This window comes from Echeneis naucrates, chromosome 13, assembly GCF_900963305.1.
Source record: "Echeneis naucrates chromosome 13, fEcheNa1.1, whole genome shotgun sequence".
Classification (NCBI taxonomy): Eukaryota; Metazoa; Chordata; class Actinopteri; order Carangiformes; family Echeneidae; genus Echeneis; species Echeneis naucrates.
Window position 1 is genome coordinate 23625284 of NC_042523.1, and position 26772 is coordinate 23652055.

Genomic DNA, 26772 nt, shown 5'->3' on the forward strand with positions numbered 1-26772 from the left:
AAACTCATCATCAGAATCTAAATCTGATGAAAGAGACAAAAGTCAGATGTTTATTTTTCTGAACTGTTGAAGGGTTCAAGTATAAAACAGGAAAATTAGATTTGTATGATTTGAATTATTAGATTCTTCTGAGTTTGTCCACCCAGCGATGCGTTCAGGTACTGTAGGTTAGAAGAGCGTCTGAGCAGCAGATGGAGGAGGAACATCTCAGCAGCTCAGTGGAAACATCAGACGTCACAATGAGGTGAAGATCTGACACACAGAGATGAATGGCAGCAGAGCAGGCGTCCTCCAGACTGGGGGGGTGAATTGGCCCTCTGCTGGGATACTTGTTTGCTTTGGGGCCTTTGAAGTCGTCACAAGGTTCCACTTCAAGCTGCTTGAAAGCGCGCCGGGCTGAGGAGGCGCTCAGAGATTACTTCAGCAGTAGTTAAAATGCGTGCGGTGCGGCGCTCTCTGAGGACGCTGATTGAGATGCAACGCTTGCCCTTGTCCCTGACCTTGAACAACGAGCGCCACTAATTCACGTTAATCAACCTCAGCCGAGACGAGCAGAGCTCCGGTCATTTAGATGCAGTGAAATAAGATGCAAACGTGGCTGTTGGAATGCTAAAGAGGTCATTAGGAGATAATGGCTGCGTATTAAAAGGAAAGTGTTATTCCTCGAAATGAAGCAGTGCATCTCTACCTACTACTCTTAAGTTGGCTTGTGGAGTGTTTGTGCCTGGAGGTAGAGACGGGTGTTGAGTTCCCCACCGGTTCCTTACTGCAGTTCTGCAGTGGCTGATGAAACAAACTGCAATGATGTGCCAGAGTAGCGTAAGAATGCAGGCAAGTCTGAAAATACAATGAGAGCACCATCGGTTTAAAAACAGAGAAAAAGTGCTGTGCTTGTCTTTTTCAATCCATCATCACAAACCACAAACCGCCCATGATCAAGGTTTGATTCCCTCTTTTTCTTTTTTCCTAATGACCGTGTCTGCTGTGCTCCCAGTCGATGTTCGAGGTAACGGGGCGTGAAGCGCTTCGGCCTTCTGATGCCAACAAAAGTCTTGCTGTTGTTGTTTATGTCAACACGTTTCAGTCTCTCACCAAACAAACCTTCTTTTTCTGCTTTCTCACAGACAAACACGAGACCAAACTGAAGGGTGTGATCTACTTCCAGGCGATAGAAGAGGTCTACTACGACCACCTCCGCAGTGCCACCAAGGTAACGCTCCTCATGCCGCCTGAACATCATCGTCGTTTCACGCTCCTTTATTTTCCTCCCACATTCTCTTTTGTTTCAACTTGCTTTTTTGCACACTGTGTGCTTTTTGCATCTTTTCTCTTCGTGCTGTTTCGTTTGCTGCCTGCTGCTGCCGCCACAGACGGGATTTTTCAACTTGAATATGACCAGTGTATGTATCGGTGCTCTGTGCTCCCCCCTCTTTGGCTGCATGGATATAAAATGAGCTGAACCTAAAACACACACTGTTTTGACTGGAGATGCTGATCCTGCTTGATCCCCGTCTGTCCGAGTGATGTCAGTGACCCCAGTGTGATCCGGGAAAACACCTTCACAGCTCATGTTTGGATGTCGGAGGCTTCAGGTCGAGGACGCTTGTCTTCTTCCTGAATCATCCCGTCAGTTATCTCCCACAAAGAGCTGCTGCCTCATCTCTGTGTGTGTCTGTGTGTGTCTGTGTGTGTCGTAACACACGACACTCTGACTAACTGTGTGTCTCTGATCAACTCTGGGACTTTGATTTTACTTGTCACTTTCACTGCCACATTACAGAGAATGAAGTCGGGTCGACTTGGTGCAGACTGAAGAAAAGTGACAGTTTAATAAACTGGATGTAACTTCAGCTGTTTCCTGAGATGTTACAATACAAAACATTTTATTTTATATGAAAGCATAAAACTAATTAGAAACTAAAACTTCCTTCAGTCAAACTGAGGTAACGTGTGTTTGTGTTCATCAAAACATTCAGAAACAGAATTAATTTCATTAATCCATAATTATTCTACATAAACTGAGTCAGTAAATGGAACTTGAAGATTCTGAAAATATCAGTAAAATAGAAGTTGTTGAACAGCGAGTTTTTGTTTTTATTTTAGGTTTAAGTTGGTTTGTCAGTGTGTCTGGAAACGTTTGATGAAATCTCCGTTCTTCTTCTTCTCCTTCAGAGTCCCAACCCCTCGCTGACCTTCTGCGTGAAGACCCACGACCGGCTGTACTACATGGTGGCGCCGTCGGCGGAGGCCATGAGGATCTGGATGGACGTCATCGTCACCGGGGCGGAGGGATACACGCAGTTCATGAACTGACGGCCAGAACGCAGGTGATGAACTCACGGTTTCGGCAGGGACTCTCCCATCGCAGGCTGTCGGCCCTTCCTGTTTCCACCACAGACACACAAAGCCTTGTTTGTTACTCATTTTTAATCTCGCCGTTTGATTTCACAGTGTCGACATTCACCTCCACATTTTCTATGATTCTGTTTGGATTTAAAAAGGGAACCGAAGGACACACACACGTAAACACACTATTGTATATAAACCAAATGTAAACCTGTCAGAGACTTTTGAAAAGCCTTTCTATATTGCCAAATGGAGATCTTGTAGTTGCTGTTTATTGAACCTTTTGTATTATTTGTTTCCTTTCTTTCTTTTTTTTTTTTTTTTTAGCTTGGAGAAATCTGCCAAATGACAAAATGCCAATGTTTTGTTTGAGTGTACCATCATGACTGTGCTCCGTTCAGACACGCAGGCTGGACTGATTTTAGAATTATATTTGATGTGCTGTACAAATCTAGATATTTTAGAAGTCAGTGATTCCACGTTAAATCACTGATCCTGAACACATGAAGGTGTCAGAGCTCATTCTGTCCAAAAAGCCCATCTTCACTTTAGCACGAAGGCTGCAGGCAGATGGAGGTCAGCCGGCTGTTTAAGCTGCTTTAACCTGATTCATTCTGCTTCTGCTCTGAAGCTAATCTGTCAAAAACCGAGATGCTGCCTGTTTAGTTGGAGAATGTTTTTATTTTTCACCTGAGCCGAAACGTTTCTGTTCAACGCTAGGCTAAGCTAATTCCTTGCTGGCGCTAGCTTCACGCGCCAAGTGCCATCCGCACTTTTTATTTTTAAAAGAGCATAAATGTGTTTGAAAGTCGAACTGTTACGATAAAAACACTCCATCTGTCACTTCCGACAGATTTGGAGCTGGATTTCTCTCTTTTGGTGAGTTCCATCTGCTTCCGGGTTTTGTGCTAAGCTAAGCTAAGCTAAGCTAAGCTAAGCTCTGATGTCACGGAATTCGTTCATCTCTTCTGTTTTCACCCACAAACTGAAGAGGAGACACACTTTCTGCCAACTAGCCTTCAGCTAACTGGCTCCAGAGCCTGAAGCAGCCATCATCACTGCCAGCCTTCAGAAACCGGACCGGACTGAACCAAACCCAGATCTGTGCCTTGACTTTGTGTCGTCGTTTTTGTTTTTGATGTTTGTGAGTCCACGAAGAGTGAAGAGACGGAGACTACAAACATGGAGGCAGCCGGAGAGGTCAGCTCCTCCACGTTTAACAAAGAATAAATGATGATAAATTAACATTTAACAAACTGAATGTTCAGAATATCAACGACATCCTCCGACGCTGTCAGTTTAAAAACATAAAAAAACAGGACGGGCGAATTTAAAATACCGACGTGACGAGGTGCATCATGGGAAACGTAGTGTTAGAGTATTTTGTGTTTGTGACCAAAGGCTAAACTGAATTAGTGATAGTTTATTTGACTAATGATCGATAAATCAGTGCTAATGTTAGCATGGTTAGCTGCCTGCTCTGTGATTGTTTATTTTCCTGATTGAAATTGAAATTTCACCTAAAAAGACGTTTCTCATATTTTGTACATTCAGTTGTGTATTTTTGTTTTACAACTTTTACTGTATTTATTCAGACAGTTTCTAAATGAGGGTGTGTAAAGAACAAAGTCTGATTTTTGGTAAAATAGCAATTAATTTACCTGAAAAAAAAAAAAAATCTGCTCAGTAAATCCTGTTTGGAGGCCTGAAAGGAGGATTAAAAACAAACCCTGTGTCCAGATCTCTCCCGGTCCAGGTCTTTCCCGGTCCAGGTCTTTCCCGGTCCAGGTCTTTCCCGGTCCAGGTCTTTCCCGGTCCAGATCTCTCCTGGTCCAGGTCTCTCCTGGTCCAGGTCTCTCCCGGCCCAGATCTCTCCCGGTCCAGATCTCTCCCGGTCCAGGTCTTTCCCGGTCCAGGTCTTTCCCGGTCCAGGTCTCTCCTGGTCCAGGTCTCTCCCGGTCCAGGTCTTTCCCGGTCCAGGTCTTTCCCGGTCCAGGTCTCTCCCGGCCCAGATCTCTCCCGGTCCAGATCTCTCCTGGTCCAGGTCTTTCCCGGTCCAGGTCTCTCCCGGCCCAGATCTCTCCCGGTCCAGATCTCTCCCGGTCCAGGTCTCTCCCGGTCCAGGTCTCTCCCGGTCCAGGTCTTTCCCGGTCCAGGTCTCTCCCGGCCCAGATCTCTCCCGGTCCAGATCTCTCCTGGTCCAGGTCTCTCCCGGTCCAGATCTCTCCCGGTCCAGATCTCTCCTGGTCCAGGTCTCTCCCGGCCCCGGCCCAGATCTCTCCCGGTCCAGGTCTCTCCCGGCCCAGATCTCTCCCGGTCCAGGTCTTTCCCGGTCCAGGTCTTTCCCGGTCCAGGTCTCTCCCGGTCCAGATCTCTCCCAGTCCAGGTCTTTCCCAGTCCAGGCCTTTCCTGGTCCAGGTCTCTCCCGGTCCAGATCTCTCCCGGTCCAGATCTCTCCTGGTCCAGGTCTCTCCCGGTCCAGATCTCTCCCAGTCCAGGTCTTTCCCGGTCGTCACATTGATGGTCATGTTTGAATCTTCCAGCTCGGCTGGTTCTGATCTTTGATGCCGTTTTGTGTTTCCAGACTGATGGTTCAGTTTCTAGCTTGGTGTGTCGGTACAGTGACGATGATTTAATGTTGTGGTGCCTGAGATAGTGACTGTTTACTTCTAAAACACTTCTTAATATATTCTGCCCCGTTAAATCACATCAGAGCTCATCTATGTTATCGATGTTGAAAAGAGAGAATCTAAATATACTGCAGAGGATGCTGAATGAAAATATTAATATTACTATTGAGATGAAAGTGTTATATGAAAATAAGTACAGTTTTTACTTATTTTTGTCATTTTAGAAATTTTATTGTCAGTCAGTTACATTTAAAATTGAATGGTAGTGATGTACCTTTTTATTACTGGTACAGCAGAAACACACAATGACTCACCTACTGCTCACACGACTGTACATTTTCTTTTCTAGAAAGTAGTTCCTGTTCCAAACACACACACACACACACACACACACACACACACTCAGATGCTCGGACCATACTGTGTTATCGGTACCCTGAACGTCTCGTCGTCACGTTCAGGTTTGAATAAAATGGATTTTGTCAAATCTATTAAAAACAAAACTGTTCCAGAAGCCGTGTGTCTGTCTTCACTTCAGGAGGAGTCAGTCATGTGACCCCCCCCTCAAAAAAAGTTGTATTCACACACAAACAGCTAAAAAGGTTTAAGAGGAGTTAAAAAGCTGAAGTCTAAAGAAAAACGTGGACGTTTCCTTTTAAAACAGTGATTCTTCTAACTGACATGAGCGCCGCCGGACTCTGCAGGTTGGATCTTCACAGCTCGTTGACGCTGTCGCCTGCAGACACAAACACACAAAAAACACCTGTTGGTTTCTGGAATTTATGAAAACTTGGAAAATGAGATTTCAACAAACGGGAACAAGTGAGTGTGAAAATGAAAGAAATTGAATAATGAGGGAATGCTGTCAGGAGTCTCGTTGGGAAAGCATTAACAGCTAATAAATCAGGGAGAAGGAGGGACGTTTTCCCATAGATTTCAACACGATCTGCCCTGTTTTTGCTGGCAGTGGTGTCGCCCCCTGATGGTCATTACAGAGAACGCAGGTTTACGCAGAAACAGGAAGTGACTTACTCTCTGCACACGGAGACGTGTACTCGGCTACGGCTTCGTCACCTGAAACAAAAACACAAACACAAACAACAAATGGTCAAAAAGCAGACGCTACAAAAACAAACGGCATCTGTTCACATCCTGAAGACTGACTGGTCTGATAGTAGTCGTAGACTTTGACCACAGCTGGTTTCAGGTTCCTGACGGGCTGGTCCTGCTCCAGCGTCAGCCCGTAGATCTTGTCCTCATCCTTCTTCAGCTGCACACACAGACACACAAAACAGTGTGAAAGTGCGACTCTGAACACAACCTCCCACACGCACGTTAGTGTGAGTCTCACCCCGTCCAGGTAGATGTTGATGTGTCCTTCCTCCACGTCCACACGCTTCACTGAGCGGTCGCTCCTCATCTGCAACAACACACACATTTAGTACGACAGTCAACACAAACACACAACCAGACCAGACTGACTGACCATCTTCAGGGAGCTCTGATCCAGGATGTATCCCGACAGCAGTTTGATGTTGATGATCATCATGTTGGTTTCCTCTCTGTTGCCCTGATACCTGCACACACACACACACACTGAATCATCCAGATTATTGTTGACACGTTATCACTAAACATCCTCAGTAGAACCAGAGGTGAATAACACGATAACAACATGAAAGTGCTCTTTAATTGGCTGTGAAAAGGTAAAAACTCCTTAATGAGATTAATTACTTGACTTTGTGTGAGTCTGAATCAATGTGCGCTCTGTGTTGTAGTTTAGTTAGTGATCCTGTTTTTGTGTCTTTAAACCTTTAACATGAAGTCCACGTGATGTCGGCTCTATTATTACACTAAACAAATGAAGCTGCTGAATCTCAGAATCAAACTAAATTCAACCGAAAGGGCAACTTCATCATATAAAGTTTAAAGGAAAAAGAATCACAATCATTAAAAGCTGAGTCGTATTTTCCGTGAAGGTCATTTGAAAGTTTAAAGTCGTTATCTGAACCAACAGATAATTAAAGAGCTGGTTGTTGCAGATGATGCAGCTTCTTCAGTTCAGTGCTGTTGGAGGAAACTTTGCTGATGCAGCCGGATAAAGTTTGTGTCGTTTACTGCACAAACCTGACGTGCACGAAGAGGAGGAACTGCGGGCGGCTGCTGTTACATTTGGCCAAGATGATGGGGGTGATGTTGAAGGCGGAGAAGTCCGGGGGAGGGGGGATGTTGTAGTGCATGGAGATCTGTGGAGGAGAAACATCAGCAACATCTGGGAACTACAGGCCACTCCTCGTTTCCTCCGGCTGACAGAATGTCGAGCCTTCCTATGTGGCACAGAGCTGGAGCTCATCAATCCAAGACCTGGACTGTTCGTCAAGACGAGCCACGTGGAAATTGTGTTCAATGTCTTTTGTGCCAAGTTGATGTGATACCTGAGCCTGGACGCAGCTCTGTCCTCGGGCCGTGATGGTGTACTCTCCGGGGACTTCGCTCAGCTTCTCCTCCTGGTACAGCAGCCGGTTGGTCTGGTCCACCGTGAACTCTTTGTTCAGGCCTCCTAACGACGTCACCGTCACCGTCGTGCTGCCGTCGGCGCTGTAGGCCGCAGCGCCGTACTTGGCCAGCGCCTGCAGGGCCACCACCGTGTCCTGGGGGGCAGATCAGCGTCGACTTAGGCTGTCGCACAATCCACCTGTGTGTGTGTGTGTGTGTGGGGTCGGTCCTACCTGTGTGGAGGAGAAGCCGCCGTACGGGTTCTGCTTCTGGGCGAGCCAGCGGACGATGCTGGAAGAGTAATCCATGTTGAAGTCTGGCATGGCGGGACCGGAGAGCAGAGCCAGCAGCACGTAGGACGTCATCTCCACCTCCAGAGAGTCCAGGCCTTTCCCAGAAGCCCCGGCTCTTTCCCAGTGACGGGTGTCTCCTGCGGGTCATCAGAATAATAATGACGTGTTGGTGGAAATCTACGGCCCTGAAAGGCGCCACAGGCAGCTTCTCCTGGAGATGCTTCACTGATGTTCACTAAACGCTTCGTATGTAGATTCTTAGATATTACAAATTTACTGATGTTCCATGAACACATCACATTCAACAACAACAAATACATGAAATATCAAAGAACGTCACAACAGCAGCTTTCACCGTCTCACCCTCAGCGTGGGACTTCTGGTGCAGATATGTGAGCAGTTTGCTCCTCATGTCTTGGTCTCCAGCCAGAGAGAAGGTGTAGGCCATCAGGGCGGTGGTGTACAGGTTGTCCAGCTGACTGGCCACCGCCTCCTTCAGACAGAGCAGACACCTCTGGACTGTGGGCTCCTGTCCGGAATCGAACACAAGACAGACACAACGTGGTAGCAGAAGGTTTGTGACACCGACAACAAGAAGGAAATCCACCAGAGAACCAGAGTAGCAGACAGAGGAGTGATGTCAGACTCACCGCGGCGTTGGCGTCCAGCTCCAACATGGCGGCAGTGACGTACGCCGTCAGCGACACGTCGTCACTGACTCCGCCCTGATGGGAACAGTCACAGTCATTGAGGGTCATCGCTCAGTAAACACAAAGTGAAGGTTTGTTTATGAATATTGTGAATATACACTGATGTGTCAACCTGCAAACAGAGTCAACGAAGCTAAACGATTTTCACACTGAGCTTCTTTTGTGGGGGTTCATGGGAAAAATCATCACGTGGTCACCTTCATTCCGTTGTGGAAGAGTTTTCCAACAGATCTGATGCAGCCGTCCGGCTTCAGGAGCTGCATCAAGAACCTCCTCGCATTTTCAATGTGAGCTGGATCCACAAAAATGAACGGCCTGGCACCGCCGAAGGACTTCATCACAAAAGCAGTCAACCTAGAAGAACACACACACACACACACACACAGTGTGACCATGTGCCTGTGCAGATAACCCCTCAGTGAACTCGGCTTCAGGACAATTACATAACAGCCTCCTGTCCGACTCCACCAAAGAACGGCTTCGACAACCAGCCGACGAGTGACGGCAGCTGAAGATCCAGATCCCATCAGGCTGAGAAACGACTTCACCAGCTCTCATTACTCAGAAACACATCACACTGTTGTTGTGCTGCAGTAACGTAGTGCTAAATAATGACCAACACAGCAGCGTTTTGTACACACAGTCCAGTCTGATGTTCCTTCTGTTTTAGCTCTGGTTTGGTCCCCACCACCTACTGAAGAAACATCTGGCTCTTTAGCTGCTGATACTAGCTAACTAACAAGCAGGCAGAGAACACAACTGAAAACCAGGTTTAAAGGTCCATACGGTCTTTGATACTTTCACTGAATCAATATAGAACCAAGAAGGCCTGACGAAGAACCAAAGTTCTGGATTCAGAAGCTGGGCCTGAAAACCGGCCGTCAGGACTTCTGGGACTTTGTGATGTCACAACGAAGCAGTCACCGCCCTCAGCCACCTTGCAGGATTTTGTTTCTCTTATTTGTGTGGAATTACTCAGAAAGCAGCCAGCCCGTAAGAAGACGGGATCAGATCCACTGAGGCGGTTCTCAGGTAGATCTTCTGGGTATCAACACCTTCAAAATAAAAGAGTAGAAAATGTAAACTGCTGGACCTTTTCATTAAAACAGGGACGTTTAACCAGAAGTTTAAGGTGCTGACACCAAACTGAGTTAAAATGTAAAATCCTCAGAGGAGCCTGATTATTTGAGGCAGGAACAAGCTGACCATGAAAGAAAACTGAATCAGAGTTAAAGGCCGAAAAAGACGTTTGTGGAATAAGAGCATGAGAACCAGATCCACTTTGTGCAGCGAAGGACCAAAAACAAACCAAACTAATTCAAAATTGGCTCAAACTTCTGTGAAAACTCCTGCTTCTCTTCGTTCAGCGGTTCTCAGTCCAACACCCTGACGGATTTTCTAATATAATCAGACACTTGAACCAACCACAAACACACACCCACGCACCAACAGACAAACTGCCAAACTGCCCAGCAGCCTTTGAAAACCAGCAGAGGCTCCGTTAAATCCCCCGAGGGTCCGAGCTTTAAGCCCATTAAATGATAAAATTAATATTTTCTGGCAGGTTCCTCATAAAGTAAATTATTAGGGTGGATTTTGGTGCAAAACAACAGAGAGTGTGCGTGTGCGTGTGTCCAACTCCCACTGTGTGTATTTTTATTCTGTTGTTAAATGAAGTGTGAGATTCAGTGAACCTGTTTTGTAACCGTTAATGTCATTTTAAATTCTTCTTTATTTTCTGTTCGCTGTCGTTGACACATGTGAACACAGTGGGAGGGAAAGCTGCCTCCTGAAAGTTTTTTATCCTGTTATTTAACCGTGTGCTGCATTATATTTTGCTGGCAGTTTTGTTATTGAAGGTTTCAGGAGCAAAGATTTCTGGGAGTGTTGGTGTTGATGTTGGCCCCGGCCACGATGACGCTGTAGTCGTGTGACGCATTTGGAGGAATGAGATCTGTGACTTTCACTGACCAGGTGTTTCCGGAGTCATCGCTCTTCCCGAAGGCGCTGTAGGAGCCGTCGTCGTGCTTGTAGGAGAGTTCCCTCTGATATCCTGCAACAGACACACACAGTCAACTACGTTTCATTTTACATGAATGCGTATGTTCATGTCTTTTGACTGTCAGTGTTATTGTTGTTCTACAGCCACTCCTCCACTCAGAGACACGAACAGCCGAAGCTGCACGGTAGAATTGTGTGGCCACGCCAGCATCACAGTCCTTTGCGTACTAGCGTTAGCGCTAAGATGTGAACTTCAGAATACGAGTCTGTGTATTATTGTTACGATGCCCTGTCAACCTCTTCAGCATGATTCCTCTGTTACTCAGACTGAGGTCAAACTTCAGGGTCAAAGGTCAACGAGACCCGAGTCCCTCACTGACGTTACACAGAGAGCCTGGTGTTGTCCATCTCTCACAGTGTTTGCTTTAGTTTGAGGCCTCACCGCTCTTCAGGAAGCGTGCGGCCTTGTCCAGAATCGGGTCGGTCAGCTGACCGGTGCTTTTCAGGTAGTTGAGGATGAAGATGTTGGGAGCAAACTTGACCATGTTCTGCTCCCCACAGCCGTACGGCATGGCCAGCAGCCGGTCCACGTTCTTCATGGCGCGGCCCATCAGGTCTCCTGCGTGGGGAGAACCAACATTAGACACAGGGTGGACGTTTACATGTTGAAAGAGTAAGAAGAGATGTGTGATGTTACTGACCCAGAACAGAGACAGAAGCTCTGGCTGATCCGGCCACAAACATCTCAGGCATCAGGAGAGAGATTTTCTTCTCCACGGGGCCGTCTGACGACAAACAGGAAACAAGAGAAGAGCTACAATCCACAGACCAGAATATTCCCGTCTAAAATCAAATGCACTTTGGTTTCTCTTGTGGATAATTACACAACCATCTATTTAACACTGACAAACTGAAGAGCAGCTCAAAAACAAGCAGCGGTCATCAATACAAAACATCTGTGAGAACTTTGACCTTTGACCTGGACAGTGGCCTTTATGACACAGATGGATTTGTCTGGTAGTCGTTCTGACTAACTAACTGAACGCTCACCTGCTGGACAAAGGAGGGCGTTGTGACTGACCATCTGTGGCGTCCCTTCAGCCTTTTGGACGGACACAAAGGAAACAACGATGTCAGAGAATAATATGATCGAATTAATAACATATCTTGTTACCACAAACATAAACTGTCATCAGAGACCGAATGTGACAAACAGTACTCCAGAAAAGTCAGAAAAGTAAAAGAAACAAACAAAACACCAGTTTTCCATGAACAGCTTTGATCCGTGCCTCATGTCCTGTAAGTGTGTGGTTTCCTTAATTAAGTTGTAAAGTTGATGGTGTTCTGTTTTGTTTTAAGCTGATGTTAAAAATTCATTAAGTGTTCTTGTAGCTCTAGTTTGGCCTCCACCAGGAAGAATTCTGGTTCGTAAGCTTTAGCAGGTGTTGATCTGTGGATCACTGTTGTTGGAGTGACAGTTTTCTTTCAGAGTTCAGGTTGGAAAGCAGGAAAAGGTCTAAAGGGTGAAAACGTTTACATTGTAGAAGTGTTGCTGGAGTTTTGATGGAGGAACAACCTTCATGGCTGTGAGCTGAGGTAGAGCATCTAATGACCACCAGAGTCAGTCCACACTGACACACTTACAACCTGCACCCCCAAAAAAAGGAACATACTTTATATTTTCTATAGTTCTGTAAACTGTCTACGTATCACTGACCTCCACCAGCAGGGGGCGCACCACAGTGTCGATCTGGCCCACATCTGGGACGATGGCGACCTCGTTCCCACACAGTACGTCAGTCCTCAGGGCCTCAGCGCTGACCTTCAGGTCCACCGTACCTGTGTGCACACAAACTGTGCTCTTATTCTGAAGGCGGGGCTGTATCGATCCCCTCGCTGCGGGCCGTCACTCAGTCACTTTGTGCAAACGGATTCAAAACAGTTTCCCATCTGTTTTTCAGTCCTACTCATTATTCTCCAGCCCTCCTCCATGTGTTTTACTTCCCCCGCCTGTTTCCCATGTTATTTGCCCTCATTAGTCCCCATTTGTTGCCTTATTAGAGCGCCTCTCCCCATCTCGCCCTCCCTCCTTCCCTTCGCAGCTCACAATCCTTCATACGGAGGACAACTTCAGATCACCCCCTGAAGGAGAGGTTTCTGAGTGTTTCGTCAGAGATACTACCTGACTTGTTAGTACAAGTGATTGTCAGCATTCCTCTAAGGGGGAGTTAGTGAAGTGCAATTTGACATTCATGAGCGCCTCATCTCCATCCCGCCTGATGGAGGCTGATGGAAAATCCTCTGCCTTCAGACCAGGCGGCGTCACAGCGACAGACGCCTTTTCTCTCCTTCCAGCAGTGAAGGAGCAGCAGCTGTCAGCGTCATGAACGGAGATTAATTAGCTTCTTCTTTCTCATCTTGGTCACAATTGTTTTGGACGGAACAAACATCATCTGCTCTGTCAGTTCTGACAATAACGAGACACCAATAATAAATGACAGACGCTGGTTGTCCACAGAAAGGTCAAATAGTCTCTCCTGTCACTGGTGAGTGACGCTGACAAACATTCAATCACTTCTATGTTGAGCGGTGTTGGGCCTGCATCAGCTCTGGTCATGCTTCTGTTTTTACCGAGAGCTGTTGGAGTGACGATCCAGGAGAAGGTCCTGCTCTCCTCCCCACACAGACACACACTGTACTGGCAGCCATCACAGTCTCTGAAGCTGTAGTTGTCAGAACTAGCCAGCGTCACCTTCACCTGCACGGGAAAACAAACACAAAATCCTCCTCGGCCTCAGAAATCTAATCCTTCAAACATCTGAACCATGTCAGTTAATAGATTTATATAAATTCTCCAGCGTTTTGAATTATTAGGAAGTTCAACAAGTCAAATGAATCAAAGCAGTTTTGATATTTACCATAATGCATTTGGAGAGATAGTTGAAGACTGTGGCTTTGAGCGTAAACACCTCCCCTCGGATGACGGAGTAGGGCAGCGTGAGGCTGACAAAGAACGGCTGGAAGACCGTCAGGCCAACGTTTGGTGACACGCCGAAGCCCACAGAGGAGACACAGAAAGCTCCGGCAGCCCATTTAGTAATGGTGTCAGGGACCATCTTCTCCACATCCGCTGAGCCGCTGTCTCTGCACAGACACGCAATCAGGACGTTAAAACACACATGAATATATGAATCACTACTAAATCTATCACAGTTTGAGGAATATCATGACTACAGCTGTAATTTCTATACGTTCAGTGGTGGACAGGGACTCTACAGCCACACCAAACATTTTACCTCAAGCTCAACTAATGTTAGCATGCTGCTGCTAAAAGGTCCCATATTACACACCTATCCATGTTTCATCTGACGGAGTGGTTTCCATTAAAACGTGTTTGTGGCTTTAAGGAACAAAAACAATCTCAGTGTAGTTTAAATCTCCTCTCTGCCAATCTGAATGTTTGCTGATCAATCAGCAGATTTCAGCTAAACACTCCAGAGAAACCAAATCCTGAAAGTTAGGTTCAGGTGGGCGGGGCTTAAGGTATGAATTTGTTGTGACATCACAAAGTGCCAGAAGTCCAGATGGCTGGTTTTAAGACTCAGACTGAATCCAGACTGGACTGAGACTGGATTAATAGAGAACGTAGACCTGATTTAGAATCAAAGACCACACAGAGGTCTACCTTTGTATAATATGGGACCTTTGAGCAGGTACAATATTTACTGTGTTCACAATCATAGTTGAGCATGTTAGCACGGAACGGTAGCATGAACTGAATGTCAGTGACACTTTTTTCCTGCCAGAACATTCCTGTAGTTGTCAGGACATCAGGTCAAGAACACAACTTTAAAATACAAAAAGTCAGGACATCAATAAAATCATTTCGATGATTTGTCTGAGAACTTCAGTACAAAGTTTCATCAATAGTCCATCCATTCAATAGTTGTTGCAATATTTTCATGGTGGACCAACTGAGTCTCAGCAACTATTGGAAATGTTGCACAAAGCTCTGCACCAATAACATGAATTAAACCAGACTCTTCATGAGACATTGTGGCCAAAACATGAACATAAACAGTGAAACCAACATTTAAAGGCCTTTAAGCTTCTTCCTGTAACTGACGAGCTCCAGTACAACAAACTTCTTTGGCTGTTTAACACACACACACACACACAAAAGATTCTGTTTTTGGTTTTTTTTCTTTCCACTTCCATATTGGTGTAACTTCTCTCTAACTTTCTTCAGAATATTGGTGCCAAAGGAGGTTTAATCTGTTGTCAAATTGAAGGGGTCACTCATTTTTTCCACAAAAACTGACTATGTCCAATGAATAGAAGTCACGAGGCCGCTGAAAATCTGGTGAACAATAATCTACAGATTTAATATGAAAAAAAAAAAAAAAAAAAAAAACTACAAACGTGTCCAAAAAAAAAAGCACATATTTCAAAATGGTAAGTGTAAAAGTTTTGATCCTTTTTATAGGACATGTCATTATTACCCAACAGGAACTAGGTCCCAGATCCAGGTCTCAGGGAAGAACGTCCTGATGGTTTCCTTCTTCTCTTCAGCTTTACCTTTCATCAGAAAATCTGAACTCTGTGGCATCATGTTGAAGGCCATTGGAACGGGAGAGTCTAGGCGATCTAGGGAACAAATGGATAAAAAAAAATAATAATAATCACTTAATCACACAGCTACACTTACCCTAACGAAACCAGCTCCCAGATCCAGGTCTCAGGGAAGTATGTTCTAATAGTCTCCTTTGGCTTTGCAGGTGACGCCACAGCATCTTCTGGGTGATCTTCAAAGGCTTCTTCCACAGAAAAATCGACAATACCACCTTATAATAATATAATACAGTCGTCTATACAGCAATAATTTCTTTTCTAGTTTCTTGTCCTGGGGGTATGAATGCAGTATCAATGGACATTGAGCAGAACATACCACGACTCATGAAAGCTATACCCATATCATCATAAAGTAACTCAGAACTCATGGCGTGGCAGTTGTAAGGTTTTTTCACATCAGAGTTGGTCACAAGTTTGATTCCAATGTCCTGGAAGAGAGAGATGATAAAACCAAATGAGCATGTTTGGTCCTTTCTTTACTTTAGGTTTACTTTAGGTAACATTGAAACATAAATATTTTCTAGCTTTTAGTATCCCAATTTTTCTACTTTGAAGATGCTGTAGACGTCATCCTTCTGATGGGGTGGGTGGTAGAAGATGGAGCGTGCAGCTCGCCCGGCTGGTGGCTCAACCTCTGGCTCTGGCACCAATTCGGGGAAGCAGGGATACGGCTCGTGGTCCTCCACCTCGTAGGAGTAGCCCGACAGCTTCTGTATAGGCAGCTGGCTGTACACCTGCACAAACAGACGGCACCGATGAGTGTCGGGGCTTCAAGCAAGGATGATGTGAATTCTGACAAACGTTTGCAGGCCTGCAGTAACACTGTTGAACAGGCTTTCTGTATTAAAACACTGAGTGCACACACACTATCAGCTGACAAGGACTCGAGTTTTGTTAAAAAACAGGCTCTGTTCAATATTACTCTCCGAGGATCAGTGAGAATTCACTCATAAACGAAGAGCAGCTATAACAAGACTGAAGGAAATGGTGCCATTCCACATGCTAATCCCTCTGGTCTGAATTTGTCTATATGGAACTGAAAAACAATGAAACCTTCCTTGCAAATGGCATTAAACGGCAGCAATATACAGCATGTAATATGTATATGTGCAAAAATCCCAGAGGTGACATTAAAGCACAGCAGCAGCTTTGTTAAAGAGGATCAGAGAGCCATACGTGGTCGACAGAGAGTTCCTGCTCCGACTTTAGCAGGAGGACACTCTGATCGATGGCTCTGACGGAGCACAAGGAGCCGGGCTGAGCCTGAAGACTGAGCGTGGTCTTCTCCGCTGGAAGCTTCTGGACTGAGGAGAACTTCAGAGAGACCTGAATGGGACACAGCAAGATGTAAAAATTATTTAAAATCATTGACAGTTTATCAAACTGAACTCAGACGGGCCCAAAAAGTCTGAATGTATTGAAGTCTATAGGAAAATGTCCCTCCTCCTCTCTGATGAATTTACAGTCTTCAACACAACATGATGTTCATTTTTTAAATGATGCTCCAATTAGAGGGAAACAGAGCAGGAAGAGGGGAGGGGCTAGGGGGCGGGGCTACTGTGACTGACAGATAGATAGATAGCAGCACCCAATCACGATAGAGCAAAGAGCAGGTTAGATTCAGGTCTCCCTCTTCATCAGCCCCGCCCTCATTTATTAATAAGGTTTCCTCTAGTTTACAAAAAAACCAAGATGGCTGATGGCCAATTTGCAAAATTGCTATCATGGTCAGTTAAATGCTCGTCTCTGCATTCTGTTACTTATCAAAAAGAAACTTTGAAGTCTTCAGATGAATTTAATAATCTACCTTGTTCTTGAGGCAGAGCTGAATGGGGAAGTCCTTGCTGTCGGCCACAGCCTCTCCACTGGCCATTACTGTGTAAACGACCACCTGAGCAAACGGTGCCAGGTCTGTCACCTCTCGGAGCGAAACAGTCAGCTCCCCTTTGTTCTCTAAGAGAGAACAGAAGTGAGGCGAGTGACAGGATAACACAAACCTCTTTATAGCACCCACTTCATCAGTATTTTCTTGTGGGATTGATGCATCATATTGTGTAACATTCAGCTTTTACCTGCTCCTGCTAAAACAGCCACAGGAACACGACCGTGCTGCACAATTGTGCCTCTGGATAGCACCTGCAAAGAAACCATTAGGCCTTAATGTGGGTTCACATTACATCAGGTCCACCTCCTCTCTGCTAAAGCCTGAGGATTACACACGTTTTTATAGATGCCCTGTGAAGTGAAGAGCCCTGACAAGGTATCGCAAAACTTGTAACATACCAGGTAGAAGAAGTCAAGGACTTCCTGTCCTGGCTTTAGCTCCAGCCCCTGGATGATGTACTGAGCACGCAGAGTTGCATCTTGGTCACAGGGGATATTCTGGCCGGCCTGCATGAGCTTCAGAAAACTTCTGCTCTTGGAGTAGAAGGCTGCAGCGTGGTGGTGGGCCGACCTGTACTCTGGTCCACGCCTGTCCACCACATATGGCTCATTATCCTCTGTCTTTTTTGAGCTTGCCTGTTGATGTGACAGAGATGGGTCAAAAGGTCAAACTTCCAGGAAACTCAACTGGATGACAGTAAACCACCTGGTTTCATTAGAATAGAGACCTTTGTGGGCCCCATGACATACATGATGGAAGTCGCTTTAATTAGATGCTAATTAAATATTCGACTAGAAGCAAATGAAAGCCCTTAAACTGAATGACCACAATAGAGCTGAAACTGACCCTTAGAGTCACAGTGTCCTTCCAGAGGGAGGTGTCCAGGGAAAACGAAGCCATGCCTGCCTTGTCTGTAGTGAGGGTTAAGCTCTGTGACTCTCCAGCAAACACGTACACCGGCTCATCTGCGATGGGTTTGTTGTCTGGACCGTTCACTTTTACCTGCACATGAATCAAAAAGCACAGGCTAACTCACAGCATACTTCAACAATGGAAAGCTGATAAAGCTTTCTAATTCAAAGGGTTTATCCTTTAATAAGCATGAAACAATCCGTGCTGTGTCTGCCTGTTACTGGCATTAGTACATCGAGGTTATCAGCAGGGCTGAGCAAGTCAAAAATCAGAAAAGTAAAAGTAAAAGCCATTGGCTTTATAAAAAACAAAACAATGACGTTCAAGGAGCATTTCACAGAGAAATATTCAAGCACCAAGCTTAAAACTCCCAGTGATCAATAGGAGTGACTGGATGTTCTGGGAGAACTAGCATTGTGTTTGTTTGGATACTTTAGTCTGGAGTTTAGTCGTGCATGGACCGACTGACTGATGGATGAAGAGAAACATGACTACCTTTCCCTCAAATGGAATTCCAAGTTTGTACGCTGCAGGAACGTCCTCAAAGGTGACGGTCCTGATGTGACTGCTGAAGCTGGTCCGCCCGCTGCCTTTAAGAACAATCCCTAGACCACAATAAAGAAGATTATACAGCTCATCTACTGAACTTCACATACTTAATGACCAGTGTCTGCTGACGTGGACAAGTACTGGGCCCACTACATATTGATTCGACAACCTTTTATGACATCCCAGTTCAAATCCATAAACATCAATATGGAAGTCCCCCCTTTGGAGCCACAACAGGCTCCGCTCTTCTGTGAAGGATTCCTACAAGACTGTGGAGTCTGTCAAAGGGAATTTCTGCCCATTTATCCAGAAGAGCATCTGTGGTTGGGTTCATCCCAAAGGCATTTGATGAGGTTGAAGGTTAAAACTCTGTTCCGTCCCACCAAACTCAACCAACCAGCCTTTATGGACCTCTGCTTCACATACTTTTCCTAGACTGTTCACACAGAGTTGAAAGCCAGGAATTGTCTAAAAGCTGGTAAACTAAGGAACAAAGATTTCCCTTCACTGGAACTGAGGGGCCAAAGCCAGCCTAGAAAAACACCCCACCACTATCTCTCCTGCACTTAACTCTGAATTCAACGACCAATACTGTTGTCCATATACTGCATCTAATTGGATTACCTGTGCCAAACTCTTCGATTTCAGCGTTCACCTCAAAACTGTCATCGTGCAGGACCTTGTTGAGGGCAAAATCTGTCAGGTTCACAGTTTGTGAAGCACAACCGTTTTTTTCCGTCTGAAAGATAATAAAAAGAGTGAAATTCAAAATTAATTAAATAGAATTAGTTTACCTTCGCCACTTTTATTCCTCTGGAATACTCACAGTCAGTTCATAAGTCTTGCAGATATCTTTTTCTTGGGTATGCCAGAAAAAGCGGAAGGCATGTCTACAAAACTCTGCCTTGACCGAGCCCATAACTGGTTTCCCATAAGTGTATCTGCAGGAAACAGGACCAGAACACAGATGAAGGCAGGCGTTTAGTTCAATATGTGCTACAGAGGTGCAATTAGGGAACCAATGAACATCACGAGATCCTTAGTGTCAGATGTGGACAACACTAAATGGAAAAGGAGTAAAATGTAATGTCTTTGTAGAAACCCGTTAGAGGATTGTTAATTTTGACAGTTTTAACAGTTCATTTGCTGACTGAGCTGCAACCTGTCAGGTGAAGCCAGAGAGAGACTTCAGTGCAATCGGACTTCTATTTTCAACCAGTGGAGTGCCTTCAGCTAATTTAGGTCAGTGAGCATGAGCAGAGTCATTATAATATCTCTGTGCAAAACGCAAAACACAACTGAAGTGGCTACTTGTAGCTCCTGCCATTGCTAACACTCACTTTCCACAAACTGTTAGCGTTGCTTCTTGATCCAGGACGGTTATCACACCTGGCAGCTGAACCTTTACCTCGTACTTTGGCAAAACTATACGCAAAAGAAACAGTCAAAAAGTCTTGCAGTGGTAACATTTACACAGATCAAATTAATTTATTTGGATAACTGTGAAATATTTGTGATATAAAAGTGCAGCAGACCGTATTCCTTGATTTCAAAGGCGTGGGATATCTGCTCTCCTTTGTTGGTCGAAGCTGAGATTTTGTAGGTTCCTTGAGCCGCCTCGGGGATCATGGGGTGGGAGAGGTCCAGGATGCCGCCATCAATGGACTTATCCAACCACTGAGCAATTCGATTTGAACTGGGATCCTACAAACAATTACCAGACAACTGTTATATGTAGCAATGCTGTGATTATTAAATCTAATTGTGCATAATGTGTAATCAGGCTTAAGGCTTCAGCCCATTTATTTCAATGCCACTTGATTGGCTGATATCACTGACTTTAACTCTCTATGAATAAATCCTTTAATTTAATTAAGTCTGAGTCATTTTATAAATTAAAGTCAAAGAGTCCATTACCTGAAGATCAACCACTTTGTACTGAAAAAGAAGAAGAAGAAAAAAACTAAATCAGCACACATACAATTAAGAAAGACCATTTTCCCTATTCAAATAAATGGGAATGTTTGAAAGGCTTTTTTCTGAATATATTTTATGACAGTGTTATTGGGATCACTTTTTCACAAAAACAAAATGTCGAAGAAAAATTTTGTTTTCAATAAACGGAAGAAAAAAACCACAGTTACAGAAAAAGAACAAGCGTTATTGTGAAAGGCAGAAAAAAATTTCGCAATCAATGTGTATAAGATGATGCAAGACACATGTGGAAAATTTTCCTTGGACAATTTTACAACCATAAAAAAAACTAAACAAAAAAAACCCCAAAAAAACATATACAGTTGGAAAACAAGCAGTTGTGTTACACATGTGTTACATGTCGTTCAGTGTGTGAAGACATTTAGATTTCATATCTCACAGCTTCAGTGTTGGGACCATTTGAAATCTTCTTTATACCTGATGGGATTTACCCCTTTTGAGCCATCTACCTCCATCATGTGATATCTGAATGGATTTCATACTCACTGCACGCAGTTGTGTTTTCAGCCTCTCATCCCAAACGGAAAAGGCCCGGAGCCCATATTGATTCAGATGTTTGGGTCAAATGTAGTGTGTGCCAAATGAACTCTGACAGCATGTTTATCACACTACTCCACACAGCGCTTCACACCCACGCTGTCTTCAAAATCAACAAACAGGCCTCCTTTCACCTCCCACTCTCCTGAACCAAAATAGACCTCACTCTTCACATTCACTGACTGTTTGGTGGAAAACACGCCAGATTACAAAGTTCAGTGGTCGGACTCATTACATGCATCACACTATGTCGCATGATTTAGGAGAAAAACCACTAAAACTCACCACTCGAGCGACAGGGATGAAGTTGGTGTCCATGGAGACGATTCGAAACTGGACTTTAAAGGAAAAATAAAATCAATCAATTAATTAGTTTCATGTCATGCATATACAGAAAGACATGAAAAGCTAATTGAAGCTAATAATCAGGATGAAATCCTGCAGCACAGAAAAACTGCACTTTAGCGCTATCAGATGGGATTACACGAGAAATCTGTTGGTGTACTGGTTCACAGTCTGGGGTGATAACAGATGGTCCAGGGGCCGAAACTGACATTTAGTTGGTTTTTTTTTTTTGGATCGGGAGAACAAGGTCTTAGCTTAGGAAGACTTCAAACTTGAGCAGCAGAGACCAGGATACCCTGAATGGGAAACTGCAAAAGGGTTAGCATGAACAGAGACGCTGCTGCTCTGCACATGGGCCTTTACAGGAGGTGTTCAGGTACAGGAAAAATCCACTGCGGTGACACAGGAAGAGACTTGAAGCCTAAAAATATGTTTCAGTTCGTGTAGCACGAGGAAAATATTATCAGCCTGTGCAGGTTGAATAAAACCAATCAGACACAAAAGACCCAACTGCCTTTGTAACAATCCAAAAACACTGGACCACATTTCCCACAATGCTAATTTTTATTTTAGTAGATTCATGTTTAACATCCCCCTGTTTTGAAGTCCCTAAGACAACCTGCTGACATCACTGTGACATCATCATTCCGACATTTTTTAATTATTGTTTTACGTTATGATCCATTTACATTCTTCTATGAGATGAAGTGCAGATGAAGATGAAGTCCACTTCTACACTCCTGGTAGGTTTACCTTCTGGGTGTGTAGCCTGAAATACGTTTATTTGTTTACCTGGTTTGGAAGACTGTCGCAATAGCTGCATCTTAGTCGTATTCTGGGATGTTATGAAACAGCCTACAGATATGACGGGTTTGAAACTGAGGCGTCTGATCCTGTCTGTAACCGTTTACGGTACATACTACAAGGTTATATTAATTCAACAATTAATTGTTAATTGTTCTTCTTTGCTGTTCTCTATCCAGATTGGGTGGTACAGTCTGTCAATCACAGAGAAGCCCCACCCATTTCTGGTCTATTTCCCTCTAAATGGAGCATCATTGGTGAATAGGTGAGTTTAAATGGTCGATAGCAGGAGACACATAAGTGAAAGGAGTTCATCGGACACCTACCGGTCTGTCCAGGTTTGTAAATGGGTTTATCAGTCTGGATGATGTGGATAAAAGCAGGAGGCTCAATGACAACCTTGGTCTTCTTGCTCATTACGGCGCTCTCACCCTGAACAGTGACATCAATGTTTGCCACCACATTGCCACGCAGCAGGGGGACCTGAGGGATCAGAAAACACATCTGTTATACAGGACCGTGGTGTATTTGAATGTCCAGGAGCAGAGGAAGGGAGGACGTTGAAATATCTATTTCATGGTCAACCAGAATTTGAGCCCAGTTGACAAACACTTTGTCCTCCTTGCTGTGTGTTTTCTGCAAAACATCTTCCAAGTGTAATGTCATAGAATAACTGCCTGGAAGCAAATACATTGCAGCTCCTCTGAAATTGAGCAACAAAAGCCCCCTGCATGAAGATAATTTTGAAATGCTTTCGTAGTTGCGCAGCATATGTTTTTACTTACAAATGGAGCTGTTGTTACATAATGGAGACTGAAACCCCTTCCAAATTTTGTGAGGGGCGTTTTTACTGTGAGTGAGAGTAGGGGGCAGAGGAAGTTTTCCAGAGGAATGCAGGTACATAACTGGCCTCTGGCAGAAAGCAGCCTTTGTTGAGTCGCAGATAAACAAATTCCAGAACAGGCCTGCACCCGGGCCGAACACCGGGGAACCCATTGAAACTAAGTGCTATTGTCATAAAGCTGATTGGGGTTGGCGGGTCATTTTGCATCAATATGTAGCAAGGTTTGAAAGTTGCATAACAGAGACCAACAGTGTGACACAAACCAGAGCAGTAATTTACAGAGGGCCATTGGCGTTGACAGCCTCAGTCATGGCGCCAGCTGGATAATTAGGTCCATAATGATGCCAGGATTTGAGCCGTTAGCATAATGGGGGGCTAGGGGACAAGGAGAGGAGAGTGCACTGTGCCTGGAAACCTCATGGATGTTTTTAAACCACGACAAACACTCAACACTCCTGCGCTGCTCTGCTCAACCTTGTAGACACTGGAAACCCAAAAGCAAATAGACTGAAATATCACGTCCTCGCTGTGTGTGCGTACGCTGAGTCAGACCTGGAAGTTGATGCAGCTGTAGAAGTCCTGTTGGACAGACTCATTCAGAAGGACGGTGGAGGCAGAGTTCACCTCCATGCTGACGACCAGAGAGACGGGCTCTGTGGGGCCGTGGATCTGGGCACACAGGGTCTCCTGTTTACCTCCCTTCAGGCGGGAGCCCACAGTCACCGCATAAATTCTGCAGGGAGACAAAGGACATGACATCAGCTGGTGAATATACTGAAGTGTTTGAGAGTTAAAGGCTTACATTTTTCTGGTGGAGACCAAACCCAAGGAAAAAGAGGAACCAAAATATAATACGACACTTCTGGCCCAGTCCAGGTCCTGAATAGATACTGGCCCGGTGTCAAACCATCATCATGTCACTAATGAAATCATGAGCTGCCGTTTTGAAATTGCTGGTTTGTGATTTGGCCGTCAGCCATCTGTATTTTTGAAACCAGAAAAAAAAAATTTACTTGGAGGAGAAGGTGGAGCTGAGGAGCAGAGAGGGGGCGGTACAGTCTGTCAATCACACAGTACCTCCCCCCTCCACTTTCTGCTCTATTTTCCTCTAAATGGACCATAATTTTAAAAATTGTTGTTCTGTTCTACTGAAGACTGTAAACTAGAGACTGAGACCATAAACTCATGAGGAAAACGCTTACTGAGCTGATAGGAGGGACATTTTCCCATAGACTTCAATACATTCTGACTTTTTACAATCAGTGGAGTTGTTTTACATCTGGGTAGCAGCCTACCATGCTGTATATGGGCCAGACTTGGGCCATGGAGCTAAGGGCCAGATATAACTTGCTTAAAATCACTTCCTGTAATAAATCATTTCAAAGTAAAACTCTTGTGGCGGGTCTCTGGTCTAATTCGGCAGTTTCACATGCTTGGTGTTCGAAAGCTTGAGAACAAACAGCTATAAGTTACTATAGGTCTGAAAGTGAGTTTTAAAGAGAGTTATTTTGTGTTTGTACTCAACTTTTCTTTTCACTTTATAATTCTACCGTATTTTCGAAGTGTCAGTCAGAAGAACGTTAGGTTTAGAAATCCAACTTAATTATCACTTCTGCAGGATTTGAAATGAGGGCGATGTGATAGAGGTGCTTTGACTTCAGTAACAGATTGAAGTGAAAAGACAAATGTAAATCAGTATTTGGTTTTGGCTGGTGGGCACTCGGGGGTCTGCTGCTGCCAATGAGAAATAAAGGACACATTTAATTGAGTTGTGTGTTGAGCATATTGATGGTGGACCGGCCGGAGAGGACACCGCTCTGCGACGAAAAGTCACTTGATGCTGATACTAAACTATGAAAGGCTTTAGAGACACGATGACCTCACAGCAGATAACAGGACTAAAAACACCAAAGGTCAGAGTGGAAAAATCAGGCTGCACAGACAGAGTGACTTCTGACTTTTACACAAAGATCTTCATTTAAAAAATACCCAAAAAGGGCCGTTTTACAGCATCAGCTCTCCATGTTCCACTTTGGCCAGATGATTTTAGAGGATTATTAAGGTTATGTTGCCAACACACACACACACACACACACACACTCCAGAGACACCTCCTGATTGCGTAACGGTGTCCTGACCACTGGACTTCGACAACACAACAATAACCCACAACCTGAACGGACAGACAAACATTGTGCACTTGCCGCTGTTACTCACGTGTCGTTGAGCAGCGCTGATGTCGCAGTTTGCAGCAGCAGCGCAAACACGACGGCCAGGACGTGCAGGGAAGGTGTCATCTTTACGGAGCTCAGAGCACACATGAGGTGGGGGGGACGAGGACTGTCTTCCTGCCTGCTGCCTCCACTGTGGGCCGGACGTGCAGGGGGCGGCGGTGGCGGATTGCTGTTTATACCCCCAAACCACAGCCCCCCCCGCAGCCCCCCCATCCAGCTGAGTCACTCCCCCCAAATTCGTTGGAGCCTTGCAGCCTCCTCCCTTTTCCCAACGGAGTTTCATTTCCAAAAAGTTGAATCACCCAGTGAGCCTGCTGCCAGGGTCCACTCCTCTTTCTGAACAGGGGGGGTGAAGAAGAAAATACAGGAGGCATTGTCTGCTCCGGGTGGTTTCAGCTGCATGCCTCCTGCTGGCCTTCACAGGTACATGAACCAAATGGCCCCCACAGGCCCTGAGCTGCTCCATGAGGGGCCCAGGAGATCGCTTCCTAAATGATCATTTCTTTGTCCTGACCAGAAACCAGAAGAGTCGGCCTGTTTTCCATCTGCATTTCAGCAAATCAGTGTGAAAACTGTCAGTATTAGTGCACATATTCACCAGACCCAGCCCTGAACTCACACCCCCACTACAAGTCCGGGTGGAAACACGTCTCTGTGCCCAATGAGGACAAATAAAGACAAATACAGAAATGCTTCTGCAAAACTTTTCTCCTAATTAACATTTTCCCGATGAGTTTATGGTCTCAGTCTCTAGTTTAAAGTCCTCAATACAACATGTTTAATTATTAAATGATGTTCCATTTAGAGGAAAACAGAGCAGAATGAAGGGGAGGGGTTAGGGGGCGGGGCTATTGTGTGACTCACAGACTGTACTATCCAATCAGGATGGAGAGAAAATTGGCTTCATGTGGTTTCAAAATACCAAACAAATAACAAAGCTCAAAAAGCGATGACATCATGGCGGGTTGGCAGTCGAAAAGTGTTATCGTTAAAACCGCTTTCACTGCGTCAGCTACAAAGCTAACAAACAATAACTGATGCTCACCATGACCTGAACCTAGCCTGGAGCAGGAGGTGGGCGGGGCTTCAGGCCTGATCCAGGTTTAAAATACGTAAGCTGCAAAACAAGAATGATTCAGGTTCAGTTTCAGGAGATGCTCGTCAATGACACTCGTTTTCGGATCCTGTAGGACAGGTTGACGAGGTCCACCTGGATTTTTGGCAGCTACAAAATCCAGCCAGAAACCAGATGCAGAGGAAGGAACTTCGTGTGTCAAGGACAATGAGGCCGCACGTCCAGTAAGAAGAGGACAAGCATGAGGAGAATTTCTCTCAGGATATTAAAACATACTCTGTGTGTTGAGTCAGTCTCCCTCAGCTCACTCCAGCACCAGAACAGGAAGGATCGACTTCTCTAGCTTGCAGATTACCTGTAAAAGTCGAATACTGGCGTGACAATATGAGTAGGCCCGATTCACATTCACTTCAGCTCTGCTGCGGAGTGACACAGTGACAGCTTTTAGGATGTCTCCTCTCCAGATCCTCCTTCATCTCCTTTT

General features: G+C 45.0%; 2 protein-coding genes across 12 annotated transcripts in view; one reads left to right on the forward strand and one right to left on the reverse strand.

Moving 5' to 3' along the window:
* Positions 1–4057, forward strand: part of phldb1b (pleckstrin homology-like domain, family B, member 1b) — a 66441-nt gene extending 62384 nt beyond the window's left edge. For all 7 annotated transcript variants that reach the window (XM_029518307.1, XM_029518304.1, XM_029518301.1 and 4 more), the window contains 2 exons: positions 1125–1210; positions 2173–4057. In XM_029518307.1, the coding sequence (XP_029374167.1) occupies positions 1125–1210; positions 2173–2313 (227 nt within the window). In that variant the 3' untranslated portion in view covers positions 2314–4057. The remainder of the gene's footprint in view (positions 1–1124; positions 1211–2172) is intronic.
* Positions 4058–5185: 1128 nt separating this feature from the next.
* Positions 5186–25343, reverse strand: LOC115053527 (alpha-2-macroglobulin). Of its 5 annotated transcripts, none has more exons than XM_029518311.1 (36): positions 25197–25343; positions 23532–23712; positions 22462–22618; positions 21272–21324; positions 20372–20392; positions 19990–20158; positions 19795–19879; positions 19281–19395; positions 19079–19193; positions 18401–18510; positions 17840–17995; positions 17392–17628; positions 17181–17244; positions 16916–17061; positions 16285–16434; positions 15657–15842; positions 15446–15536; positions 14979–15123; positions 13395–13620; positions 13108–13234; positions 12194–12315; positions 11527–11578; positions 11178–11261; positions 10919–11095; positions 10447–10528; positions 8673–8829; positions 8416–8490; positions 8129–8294; positions 7706–7902; positions 7412–7627; positions 7104–7222; positions 6463–6553; positions 6328–6396; positions 6141–6246; positions 6009–6050; positions 5186–5712 (listed from the first exon to the last, which is right to left on the reverse strand). In XM_029518311.1, exons 1-36 carry the CDS (start codon positions 25298–25300, stop codon positions 5690–5692), a joined length of 4416 nt encoding a protein of 1471 aa, XP_029374171.1. In that variant the 5' UTR covers positions 25301–25343; the 3' UTR covers positions 5186–5689. The 5 variants fall into 5 exon arrangements, with proteins under 5 accessions (XP_029374171.1, XP_029374168.1, XP_029374173.1 ...); XM_029518308.1 differs by having other exon boundaries at positions 15425–15536; XM_029518313.1 differs by lacking the exon at positions 14979–15123 and adding an exon at positions 15185–15290 and having other exon boundaries at positions 15425–15536.
* Positions 25344–26772: the final 1429 nt, after the last annotated feature.